The sequence below is a fragment of the Gadus morhua genome, chromosome 7, assembly GCF_902167405.1.
Source record: "Gadus morhua chromosome 7, gadMor3.0, whole genome shotgun sequence".
Taxonomy (NCBI): Eukaryota; Metazoa; Chordata; class Actinopteri; order Gadiformes; family Gadidae; genus Gadus; species Gadus morhua.
Window position 1 is genome coordinate 13,800,657 of NC_044054.1, and position 12,284 is coordinate 13,812,940.

Sequence of the window (12,284 nt, forward strand, 5' to 3'; positions counted from 1 at the left end):
GTTACAGATTTTGTTTGAACTTGGCTTCCTTTTTCCCAGATTCAGCAAATAAACACCCCTCCAAAATGGATTTTCATTTCACTTTTTTCCCACATATGTACAATTTGAATCATATGTTAAATCTACATCATATATCTAAATATACATTTTAGAGATTAAGTTATATATCTTAGAGATTTAGGATTCTCCAAATCCTAAATCGAAATGCTAAATCTGAAGCTAAATCTTATATATATCTAAATCTTGATATCTAACTCTAAATGCTAAATCTAAATCCTAAATCTACATCTTACATCTAAATCCAAAATCTAAATCCTAAATCCATGCAAGATATGCTAATTATCATACATATACTAATTGGTTCTGACTCCTAACCAGTCATCTTTCGGGGGGCGGTCCCCCCTGCTTTGGGCAGGACACGCTCTGTTATTCAGACAATGTGTGTGGCTGCTGAATGAGAATGGGCTTTTGAAAAAATATATTAGCTCATGTTATGATTAGGTTATCATTTGGATTAAGGGAATGTAATGGTTCTATAAATAAATATAATATTTGAATCATAATCAAAATGTTTAAAGAGATTATAGATATCTTCTAGAGTCAAAAGTCAGTAAATAAATGCATTCTCAACAGAGAATTTTCAGTTAATTATCAAGCGGGGAGCAAATGTCAACACGAAGACAGTGACAAGCACAACACAAGACAAATTACGGTGTCTCTTCTCTTTTTTGTTTTGGTTGCAAGACAGTAAAATATAAGTTATGCAGGCAATGTGACAGTTCCGGAGTTAGATTTAAATATCTATGTACACAGGAGACGCATACGTTTGGTAGGAATGTACATCAGCAGAACTTCTGCTCCTTTTGTCACACAATTTCTCCTTCAACAATGATTCAGTTTCCAACACATCCACCTATATACAGTTTCTCTATGTTCAACATAACCTTAAACATAGCATTTATCAAAATAACAATTTCCCTTGGTATCGCAGTATGATTAGGTATATAAATAAATAGCAGGTTAAACATAACACAGTAGTGAGCAGATCCTAAAGGAGGAATAAATAAATGAACAGTTTATGATAATAGGGGGAAAAAAAACATAACCAAAACTAAATATTTTTCTACACAAGAAACAGCCTATATCTCTTCTCAATCAAATTAAAGCCTCTAGCTATCATTTTATATTATTACAGTGTGAAACCATCCAAGTCATTACAGTGTGTCCAACCCCTCTATATCAGTAGTAATTTTACCAATGAAGTAAAGATTTTACCAACCATTAGTTAAGGACAAAATAAATGTATAAACTTCCCATGAACGTACAAGGGGCCGAGGGACATTCAAGCAAAACTGTCCTCCTGCGCATAACCATACGTCGTTTTTCTTAAATTGTTTAGAATAAAAAATAAAATAAAAATGGCTTACAATGGCAATGTGTATTTACATAAGCCATAAATGCCATGCCACATTGACGCCCATAAAAAGGCTTTCCTCTCTTAAAGGGACATGCGCACAGTTTACACACACTGGAGGCGAAGGAGAACACTGCTGAGGAGGCAGCACAGTTCAATTATCTACTTTAGAATATTTTAATCCGATACAGATCACTCTCTATCCTTTTAAATTGTAGTCAATTTTTGGCAGAATTCCCAGAATACCTGATCCCAGAAATGTTATCTGGTCAGTGTGTGTTTTGCTTTTTTTGGGTGTTTCCTCCAACTCTATCGTGTACGAAGATGAATTAATAACATTTTGAAATTTGAATCCATCTTTTTGTGCAACTCCCCAACGTTGTTTTGTCTGGATCCCTTATTAACGGTGCGTCGAGATGTGTAAAGCAATGCATGTGTCTATCAACCCACAAACCCATTATTTTTAACTGTGTGAGAATAATAGCTAAGGTCATCCACCAAGTCACCAAATGTGTATTTTCTTCTCTTTTTTTGTTAAGGAACTGAAAAAGTACAGTACATTTCTAATGATCAAATTTCCATATCCAACTTCCTTGTGTCCCGAACCCCATTATCCTCAGACGATCCCACCTGGCTGAACCCCGTTATCCTCAGACGATCCCACCTGGCTGAACCCCATTAACCTCAGACGATCCCACCTGGCTCCGCGAGCGGAAAGTCAATCATGAGAGAACCCAGGAGGGGGGCCAGTGAAAGGCGGAGTTACACTCGCTGGCCTTTGGTCTGCTGGGCTGTTAAATAACCCTCATGAAGACCAATAGGAGACTGTGAAGTGGAGGAGACTCATAAGTCTGTCGTCGGCTCCGGCGTGTCCACTCATAGTCATCTAGAGAAACCGTTAACCCCTGCTCCTATCCCATATCCCAAGGTTAATGTGCTTTAGACCTCTCCTCTCGATGCCTGGCGGTGAAAAGCGCAGAGATGTGACCCTCAAAACACCCCCCCCCCCCCTGTGTCTGTTGAACGTTAAGAATCAGCAATGATTACCTATATGATGGCTCGTCTTTATGTTTTCACGTTGATAGATCTCTTTTGTCCATATTTTTTACCTTGTCAACGCCTTCTTTTATACATGATACAATACGCAAAAATGGATATGCGCATAATATTGGAAGCATAATGTTGCAGAGGACATGCAATTCGTTTTTTTTTCAGAGTAAACTGCGGGGTTGAAGAGTTGATGTCTCCCCCGGTGTCAGTCGTTGGTCTTTGTCTCTCGCCGGTCACATGACCCTCAGGCCCGCGCCTCCTTCTTGGAGTGGGGTTTGTTTCCCAGCAACGTGTCGATCTCACCGATGGTCTGCGGGGTCATCTGGGTTAAGACCTGCCGTGATCAAAAAAGAGGGACAGTGAGTTTGATCCTTTGTGTTGCAGTTAAAACAATAAAGCATTGTGCTTTCTCTCTCTCTCTCTCTCTCTCTCTCTCTCTCTCTCTCTCTCTCTCTCTCTCTCTCTCTCTCTCTCTCTCTCTCTCTCCCTCTCTCTCGTTCTCATATCTACATATACACCCATATACATACACACTACATAACCCTCCATAATAATAACGAAGGGCTGTTTACCCTCAGGGCCCCCAGGTTCTCGACCAGCTGCTCAGTGGTGGAGACGCCCAGCAGCACGGAGCTGACCCCTTCACTCCTCAGGCACCAGGCTGGGCACAGCAGATAAGCATGTTGGTGTTCAGGGAGATAAACAGGCTCAGGTGTGGAAGGAAATAAACACCAGTTTAGTGAATTAAACAGGCACAAGTGTGAGGGGAGATAGACACGCTCCAGTGGTAAAGGAGATAAACATGGTTAAGTGCCGTGTAAAAAGAGGAAGGTTGATAAAACACAAATCTGAGCCGCACCCACACTTCACCTAAGAAACTGCTGACAACATTCAGTGCTATTAATGTTTTTCTTTATGTGACGATTGAATGCAGATCTGTGTCTCTGTGAGGAGCAGGTGGTGGGTTAGGGCGTCTTGCTCAAGGAGTCCTACATGTTAGGCTGCATTCGTTGGGGAGTGAACCCATTTGGCTTGGCCTAAAACACCAGGACATTAGACACTGAATAACCTTTGAAGAAAACTATATTGGCGAGGAATACATTTTAAGCCCAAAAAGGGCTTCCCTTTCTCAAAGGTACATGCAAAGGTATTATTAACACACACTGGAGGCAAAGGAGATCACTGCTGAGGAGGCAGCACAGTTGAAACCGCCATTTTTGACAATTGTGGTCTGCTGCAGATTATTATACTCAAACATAAACATGTATCGTCTAGCACTTTGGGATCACAGCATCTGCTAACTGAATGAGTGAACAACAAAGCAACAGCAAGCTAACGGTGGCTGATGTCGTGGTCCTACCGATGGCGAGCTGCGCTGCGGTGCAGCCCATCCTGTCTGCCAGTAGGTGGAGCTCTTTGATTTTGGCCAGCTGTCTGTGTCCCTCCTCACTGTTCACTCGCTCCTTCAGCCACTGGTACCCCTGCACCCAGGACAAAATGGTGACCATCCGCAGACAAACAGTAACATGACCCCACTGTTTGGGCAAACCAAGATTAACCACTGCGTGTTACATCATTTCTTTTTACATTTTGTAAAATCAACTATTTACATTTTTTTCAAAATAAGAGTTCTGCTTCATCCACAGGTTGTGATAGGATCGCAGCCTAGGACATTGACCCCACTCCTAACTCCCTGACACGGGGTCTCTAACCTTCATGGCGGCCCTGGAGCAGTCGGGGACGCCCTCGCTGTACTTGCCCGTGATGAGGCCACACGCCAGGGGGGACCATGTCATCGCTCCGACCCCTGGGAGCGCACCGTTGGACAGAGGGAAGACATTAACCAACCAGACACACTGCCCTCTGTTGTTGTCAGAGTCGCCCTCATGTGTTGATCTAACCGCTCTTGATATTTGTCCATCATGAGGGAGGGACAAATCCTTCATGATGACAAATGTAATCATATTACAGGCAGGGAGCTTGTAATATAATAATGGGATAGAAGAGTAATTCTCTGGTATGTTGAGGCTGTTTAGGAAGGAATTGACCGAAGGGTGCGCTGGTAGAACAGGGAGTTGTCCGTCATGTCTACGGATGGAGGAGGAGTGGCGAACCTATCTTGTGGTAGAGCTCTGGGAGCTGCACCTCCACCTTGTCCCGCTGGAAGTAGTGGTACTCGGCCTGCTCGCACACCGGGGGGATGAGGTTGAACTGCCGCGCCACTGAGTACGCCTCCTATCGGAACATCACACACCCACACGCACGTTAGGGTGCTACCGACGGGAGATAACACACATATCTGTTAGGTTGTTACGGGCCGAGAAGGGCTAAAAATAGTACTGAGCACTGTGCAGCATCTTATCCTGGCTATCTTTGGTGTGTACGGGGAATGGGTTAACCTAGCGATTGTTGGTGCTTGGCACTTGTTTCTCTTTTCTGACAGCGAAATACTGTTGATTCTCTTTCCTCTGAAAAAATGTACTTATTGTAAGTCGCTTTGGATAAAAGCATCTAGTAAATGCCCAAAAGGTTAGGGCTGCATACTGTTGAAGTGAAACAAGCAGACATTTCTTGGGTTGTTATGTAGCAACTCCACGGTTGTGGTACCTCATCTTTGTCGGCCGGCCCCACACAGTGTCACTGGTGCGAGCCTCTTCACTGAAAACAACAGCGTCCTATTGATTTCAGTTTTTTGGATAGTCTCAGTGTGCAAGACAAGCACGGATTGAAGTTAAGAGAAGATTCAGAGATGGCGGAGGGACGTGTTTATTGGCTAGATTGAAGGTATGTTGTGGTTGAGATCGAGCTTTTTGGGAGCAAAGCAATTCATAACGGCAACAGCCACCAGTGAAACCACCTGTTTACAGTTGGAGTATGGCAAGTCACTGAGAACAGTGCCGTGGTTCAGGTGTGCGATTCCGAGCCGAAAGGTACTGGGGTATGAATCCCCAATGTAGGCATCCTTGGGCAATGCATCCTTGTACTAAAATAAATGTTTCTGAATGTACTTCAAGTAGCTTTGTATAAATTACGTAATAGTGTTTAGGTCACCAAACCCGCTCACCATGATCTCCATGGCACTCCAACGAGAGGTTCCCCAGTACATGGCCATCCCCTGGTTGATCACAAACGTCATGGCTCGTACAATCTCTGCAGCAAGCACCCAGCATCAAACAACCCGTACATCATTACAGCACAAACAGCAGCCAACGTCAAATAGACAGTGAGAGACCAATGACGAAAGAGAGTGAGAGAGACCAATGATTGGAGAGAGAAACCGATGAAATTAGAGCTGGAACCATGAGTTGAAAGCTAGACCAATGAGGGTAGAGAGAGGCCGATGAAAATAGAGCTGGAACCATGAAATGAAAGCTAGACCAATGAGAGGAGAGAGTGACCAATGAGAATAGAGCTCGACACCATGAGATGAAACCTGCTGTAGACCAATGAGAGTAGAGAAAGACCAATGGGAATAGAGTTTGAACCATGAGATGAAAGTTAGACCAATGAGAGGAGAGAGAGAACAACTACTGACCTTCCATTGGACTGTTGACGTCGTTTCTGTTGGCGAAGACAATGTCGACGTACTCCAGCTGTAGTCTGGACAAAGACCCTCTCAGGCCTGGTAGGATGACATCATCGTCACTCGTCAATACTCTTCTACCCTCACTTTACCAACGTAAAAACATACAAGAACAATGCTACTTAACTTATCGAATCAAACAGCAGTAAGCTTAGTAGAAATGCATATGACCGATTCTATAACCAAAAGGGTCCAGAAAGAGTATGAATCACAGGGAACCACAAACATCAACTCATGGCATTTAGGGTTGGAGAATTTAAAAGTGAATCACATAAACCCCACGCTGTTCCTACAGTGGCCTTTTGGACAGGGGAGGGCCTCTTTGTTCAGGAAACACCACTGCACTCAGGCCCTGCCATTTAGCTTCATGTCCGTATTGATTAATGAGGATTGATGGCTTTCCAGAGCTCCTTTATGACTAGTTTCCTGCCACGGGCCGGCCATTACAGCATCAGCCACAGCAGCGTTACTGCTGCACAATATTCAACACAGGCTTTGGAAACACCCAGCCAGCCCCCTTTTATTACTGCCTTTTATTTCCCAGAGCTGTATATTCACTTCATTCAGGAGATTCATTGGACTCTACCTTCGATAATGTGTTTTCTGGAGAGTCCTCTCTCTGTCTCAGCTCTGTGAAAGTGATGAAACAGACCATTTTTTATTTGCTTCATATCCATCCCACAGAAGAGCAGAAAGGTTGTCGTTGGGCGGTGTACTTACTGGCCGCCCCAGTAGATCTTAGTGGTGATAACGTAACTGGAACGTCTGGAAAGAGACACGAGACGGAAGGGGAGGGTCTTAATAAGGATGAATAACATATTGTTTGAATAACTCTCAAGATTATTATTAACATGGCCACAAAAAAGACCCTTTCATGCTTTTACCCATGATCGTCCAAATTGTACAGTAAAAGGGTACAACCATAGGGCTACTGGGTTACAAAAAGGAAAAGGCCAATTATTATAACAGGCTTTTAACTTGAGTATTGTGTGTCGGCAAGTCTGAGTGTTAGCTTGTGTGTGTGTCTGCATGTATTAGCGAGCTTCAACGTGTGTTTGCCTGGGTTATGTTTCGCTGTTACCATGTCATTGTGTTTTATAGCTGCCTTTTGTGCTAGCTTGTGTAAGAGTGTGTTAGCGTGTCTAAGAAAGGGTTTGCATGTGTTTTGGGCGTGTTAGCATGAGTCTGTGAGTCAGTGGAGAACGGTGAGTAACATCACCTCCATCCCTTCTTCTTGATGATATTGCCCAAGGTTATTTCCGCCCTAGGTTGGGACGAAGAGAGAGCTGTTACTACCAGTGGTAGAGCGCTTGACATATTTACTAAAAGCTGGCATGCCTACAACATCCATTAGTCCACAATTATGCTAGCAGATGTTTTGAAAAGCTTTGTGCACTTAATGTTTTACTACGTAAAGATGTTCATTAGAGAGGAAGAAATGTATAACAAATGTAGCAGGTTCTTGAACAGTGACTCATTGATGTGTTAAACGAAACAAACAAGAGAGAGAGCCAAAGGGAGAGAGACAGACAGACAGACAGACAGACAGACAGACAGACAGACAGACAGACAGACAGACAGACAGACGACAGACAGACAGACAGACAGACAGACAGACAGACAGACAGACAGACAAGACGGACAGACAGACAGGGAGCAATTGAGACGCATAGACAGACAGACCGACAGACATAGAGAGGGACAGAGAGGCATAGGTAGAGAGAGGGAGGTAGAGTGATCGGGCAAGAGAGAGAGAGACGGACCTGCCCGAGGCATACACCTCCGCCGTGTCAAACAGGTTCACTCCGTTCTCGTACGCTATGGTCATCAAGTTTTCAGCAGTCTGCAGGAATCAGGTGAGAGGAACAGCCAATCCAGAGCAAGTTCACACCATCCCAGCCAATCCAGAGCAAGCGTACAGTCACTTCATCCTCAATACCAATTTATTTTTTAGTCTGTTTATTTAGCAGTTATTACAGACACGTTGTCTGTTATGATCACATGAACTGCAGGGTTTCTAACCAGTAGGTACAGGCAGACAGGTGCAGACTGAGACCCACACTGCACCTCAAGGGGCTGATACAGCGTCTCAGCCGTAGACATAAGGAGAAAACATTCAATCTTTCAACCAATCCACCATTATGAACACACTATCAAGGGGAGGGGGCAAAGGAACACAGAATGGCCGCTCGGCGGGACGGCACCATAGTTCTTACCTCATCAGAGATCTGGGATCCGAACGTGACCCAGGTTCCTGAGCAAGAGGAAGACAGACGGGTCTACATGAACGGTAAAGTTTAATCTACTTGTTTCAACTATTTTATAAGTGTCTCTAGTTATGAATAGGGGTGGGAATCACAGGGTACCTCATGATACGATATGCAATACATGGCCCACGATACCGATAATATTGAGATACAGCGATTCTGCGATAATCAATATATTGTGAGACAATCCAATAAATCCAATCAATGAATGCAACATAACCGGGAAAAGGTTAAATGCTGGATATCCATCTTTATTCATGGTCCAAACTTCAGTTTTTCAGTTACTCTGCTTTGGTTTGTTAACTTCCATTCAAGTTCCTCTCATTCATGTGATGAGCGCCTCCTTGAGGAGCAATGAAGTAGCGACGGTGGGAGAAGGGAGATCTGTTGAGAGAGCCTTACTTTATCAATTAAAATATCAATATTTGGCGGCATAGAATCGATTCTCGTGTCACACGAAGACGGGCGACGATATATATCCTTAGCGATGTTTTGTCCCACCCCTATGTGTAAGAACAAAGCGCTGCTCTCTTGTTGGGTAGGAAAACAGAAGCATGATCCTGCTGAACTTTAACGTGTAGTTGCACAAATATGGATTATCTTTGATTTGGCTCTCAGCCTCACTTGTTGGAGGTTGCTCTGGACAACAGTGTGTGTGGAATGTAAATAAATGTGTAAATGATTTGTCTTACCTAAACCCAGGCAGGAAACTCGTAGTCCTGACTTCCCGAGGTTCCTGTGAAGACGGGGATGGAGGTTTGTTAATAACAATAATGGAAAATCGAATGAAACATGTGGCAAATAAAACCCTTTTTTGCAAAAGCCACCTGTAGGTCTCTATGCTGGCACAATGGGATTTCTTCCCATTAATACAGTGACATCTGTAATACAAAAGTGATTGACATTGATGCATCGTACAAATGCCCGTTGTCTCTCTTCGATGCTCGGCAGAGGCAGCTGTCCTTGTAACATCACCTCGATGTGTAGTTACACTTCATGGGTCTCTACCCTGACGTCAAGACCCCCAGCACAGCCTTATGAGACCATCCAATTATTAATGTTTGCGTTTCCTAATGAATACCAGTCTGGCCTTGGCAGGGCAGAAATATATTTCTACATACGGCCGTATGCTAACGCTTCCAAACCAGCACTGATGCTGTGGCTCTCTGCGCTCTTGATCAATCAGGATGGCTGTTTTCCTCTTAGCATCATTATTCAGTCTATTTCACATGTGAGATGTGGACGGTCTCGTGCGGCTACTGTCTCATACCTCCGGCGGGTGAACCATGCAGTATAACTCATCCTTTAGGCTCAAGCCACGCTCCCAGGAGTACCTGGAGGCGTGGCCTATAGACGTAGTTCACAGCGTATGTCTGAGCAGTGACCCGTTATGATTGGTGAAGGGAGGACACTGCTCAGTGCACCACATGAGATTATTCTGACGCGTGAACTTTTAAAGGCTGGAAGAGCACGGATAAGATAAGATAAGATCAGATAAGATGGCACTTCCCCTGGTGGGAAACAGCAGCAGAAGGGCAGGTAAGAGAGATGCTGAGTATAGATAAAACATTATATAAAATTGAGTAAGATACTAAAAGGAAACAAATAATAAACACATAATGTAATAATAAACAATAAACCCATTGCGCCACAGCAATGCATAGTTTGCTGACTAACACAGACCGGCAGCACATCTGCAGTCGCACACGTCGAAGGACCAAAGAAGGAGCAGTCTGCTCCGTCCTTTCAGATGGAGGGCCTCAATGCTGTCCTTCAAATACAGTTTGTAGTTGAGGAGCAGTCCCAGGAACCTGTACGGGTCCACCGTCTCGGTTTCCTCCCTCTGGACTGCGATAGGAGTCTTAGGAAGGCTACAACCAGCTCCTTGGTCTTGCCGATGCCGAGCTGGAGGTTATTCTCCCCAGACCGTCGTCTGAGGCTCACTACCTCCTCCTCCTCCTCCTCTTCCTCCTCCTCACTGATGCAGCCCCCGATGGAGGGGTCGTCAGTGAACTGAAGCGGAGGAGATGTGGACGGTACGGTTCCTCTGGGCACGCCGGTCGTTTCCTATTAGCCCGTCTGACAGGCTCCCCTGCAGCCCTGTGGTCGGCTGGTGGGGATCCGTCCTCCAGGCCTCTATTTCGTTTGGCTCTACCTGCACGGCTGAGAGCTTCTCGGAGGGCCGGAGGGTCCGGACGGGGAAGCCCCCGGGCTCCACGCTCTCTCTATGGGTGAGAAGGCCCCGTGCAGCAGGTGGAGGACGGCGTGGTTGTGGATTTGGGCCTGGTACGCAACAGCAGGGGGGTACAGGGAGTCGCTCAGCCAGGGGCCCGAGGAGCTACAGAACCAGAACCAGTCTCCTAGGACAAGTATTCACGACATGTGAGGTCAGAGCCACCGGCCTGCCTTCATTAAGAGCACTGCAGGAGGTGTCCCAACGCTGGGGCACCTTCTTCATCCTCAAAGAGAGGGGGAAGAGGTTCTGGAAGACTCCTGCAAGCTGTCCGGGCCACGGCTATAGCACCCTAGGGTGGTGGTTGCCTGTACCCATTGCTATGTGGATTCAGAGTTTGGATAGCTGTGATGAATGTACCGGATGGACAGGGAGGGCGATATGTTGTAAGGGTGAACACCGTCTAAATAAAGTACAAGGTCTTTAATTATCTGTATATTTATTGAATAGCCATGACTATGAAAATGGCTGCAGCCAGAGCCATTTAAACGGTATGACTTTATCGAGAGAGTAAGAGGCATCTTTACATGAGAAGAGATGGATTGAAATCTTATTCAAACCCCAACACATCAGACAATTTACCTTTCTGTTTATTTTTCCAGGTCTACTTTAAGTTCTCTTCTGTAGTTTTTTGGCTGTTTTTTTATATGAAATCACATTTTGACACCCCTGTTTGAAACACCTATCCAAATAAAAACAATATACATAAAAAAAGAAAGATGTCATCTATTGGCCACAGGAGGGAAGGAGGAAACATCAGAGAACAAAATGATCCCGGTTTTATACTAGCTCTCTCTCTCTTCTCTGCTTGGTTCATCCTAATTAGTCTGCGATGGGAGAAAGAGAGGGAAGAGGAGAGAGAGAGAGAGGGGGGGGGGGGGGGGGGGGCGTGGTGGGAGAGAGAGGAGATGAAGAGATAGAGGAAGAGCAAGGGAGAGGGATGGAGAGAGAAATGGGAGGGAGTGAGGTTGAGCTAAGGGTAAAGAGAGTAGGGGAGAGAGAGGGATGAAAAGAGTCAGAGGAAGAGGGAAAGGGAGGGGGATGAAAGGGAGACACCAAGAGAGGTGGATAGAGTGAGAGAGAGAGAGAGAGAGAGAGAGAGAGAGAGAGAGAGAGAGAGAGAGAGAGAGCGGTAGTCACAGATAGAGAGAGAGAGAGAGTGCTAGACGGAGAGAGAGAGTGATAGATGGAGAGAGAGAAAGAGAGAGAGAGAGAGAGTGATAGATTGAGAGAGAGAGAGAGAAAGAGAGTGATAGATGGAGAGAGAGAGATAGACGGAGAGAGAGAGAGAGAGAGAGAGAGCGGTAGTCACAGATAGAGAGAGAGAGATAGACGGAGAGAGAGAGACAGACAGCAGATAGGGAGAGAGAGTGAACAGTGCTGCAGTGGAACTCTAGCTTGTCTGCGTTTCATCTGCCGTGCCGCGCCCCTCTGCCGGCTCACCGATGTCCGCCAAAAATAACCAAATGGAAAGAGACAGACTGTCACAGCGCTTACAATCAGCCGCGGCGTCCTGCCTCTGTCTCCTCCCGGTGTGTGCTGTTAGCCGTCTGTGGACCGTCCACACTATTTATAGATCTATCGCATATGGGTGATAAGTATGCTTTTGTGTGTGTGTGTGTGTGTGTGTGTGTGTGTGTGTGTGTGTGTGTGTGTGTGTGTGTGTGTGTGTGTCAATGTGCTCATCGTTCAGTCGTCAGCTCAAGGGGCCATGGGTCATTACATAATAGGCTGTCA

The 12,284-nt window shown here is 45.3% G+C and overlaps 1 protein-coding gene across 3 annotated transcripts in view; it reads right to left on the minus strand.

The window, feature by feature from the left end:
* Nucleotides 1-702: 702 nt before the first annotated feature.
* The window catches only part of LOC115547588 (voltage-gated potassium channel subunit beta-3), a 29,998-nt gene continuing 18,416 nt past the window's right edge, over nt 703-12,284 (minus strand). For all 3 annotated transcript variants that reach the window (XM_030361916.1, XM_030361918.1, XM_030361917.1), the window contains 13 exons: nt 9,007-9,050; nt 8,264-8,301; nt 7,811-7,890; nt 7,267-7,311; nt 6,768-6,812; nt 6,634-6,677; nt 6,000-6,086; nt 5,529-5,614; nt 4,579-4,699; nt 4,177-4,271; nt 3,825-3,945; nt 3,037-3,125; nt 703-2,798 (listed from right to left, as the gene is read on the minus strand). In XM_030361916.1, the coding sequence (XP_030217776.1) occupies nt 2,709-2,798; nt 3,037-3,125; nt 3,825-3,945; nt 4,177-4,271; nt 4,579-4,699; nt 5,529-5,614; nt 6,000-6,086; nt 6,634-6,677; nt 6,768-6,812; nt 7,267-7,311; nt 7,811-7,890; nt 8,264-8,301; nt 9,007-9,050 (985 nt within the window). In that variant the 3' untranslated portion in view covers nt 703-2,708. The remainder of the gene's footprint in view (nt 2,799-3,036; nt 3,126-3,824; nt 3,946-4,176; nt 4,272-4,578; nt 4,700-5,528; nt 5,615-5,999; nt 6,087-6,633; nt 6,678-6,767; nt 6,813-7,266; nt 7,312-7,810; nt 7,891-8,263; nt 8,302-9,006; nt 9,051-12,284) is intronic.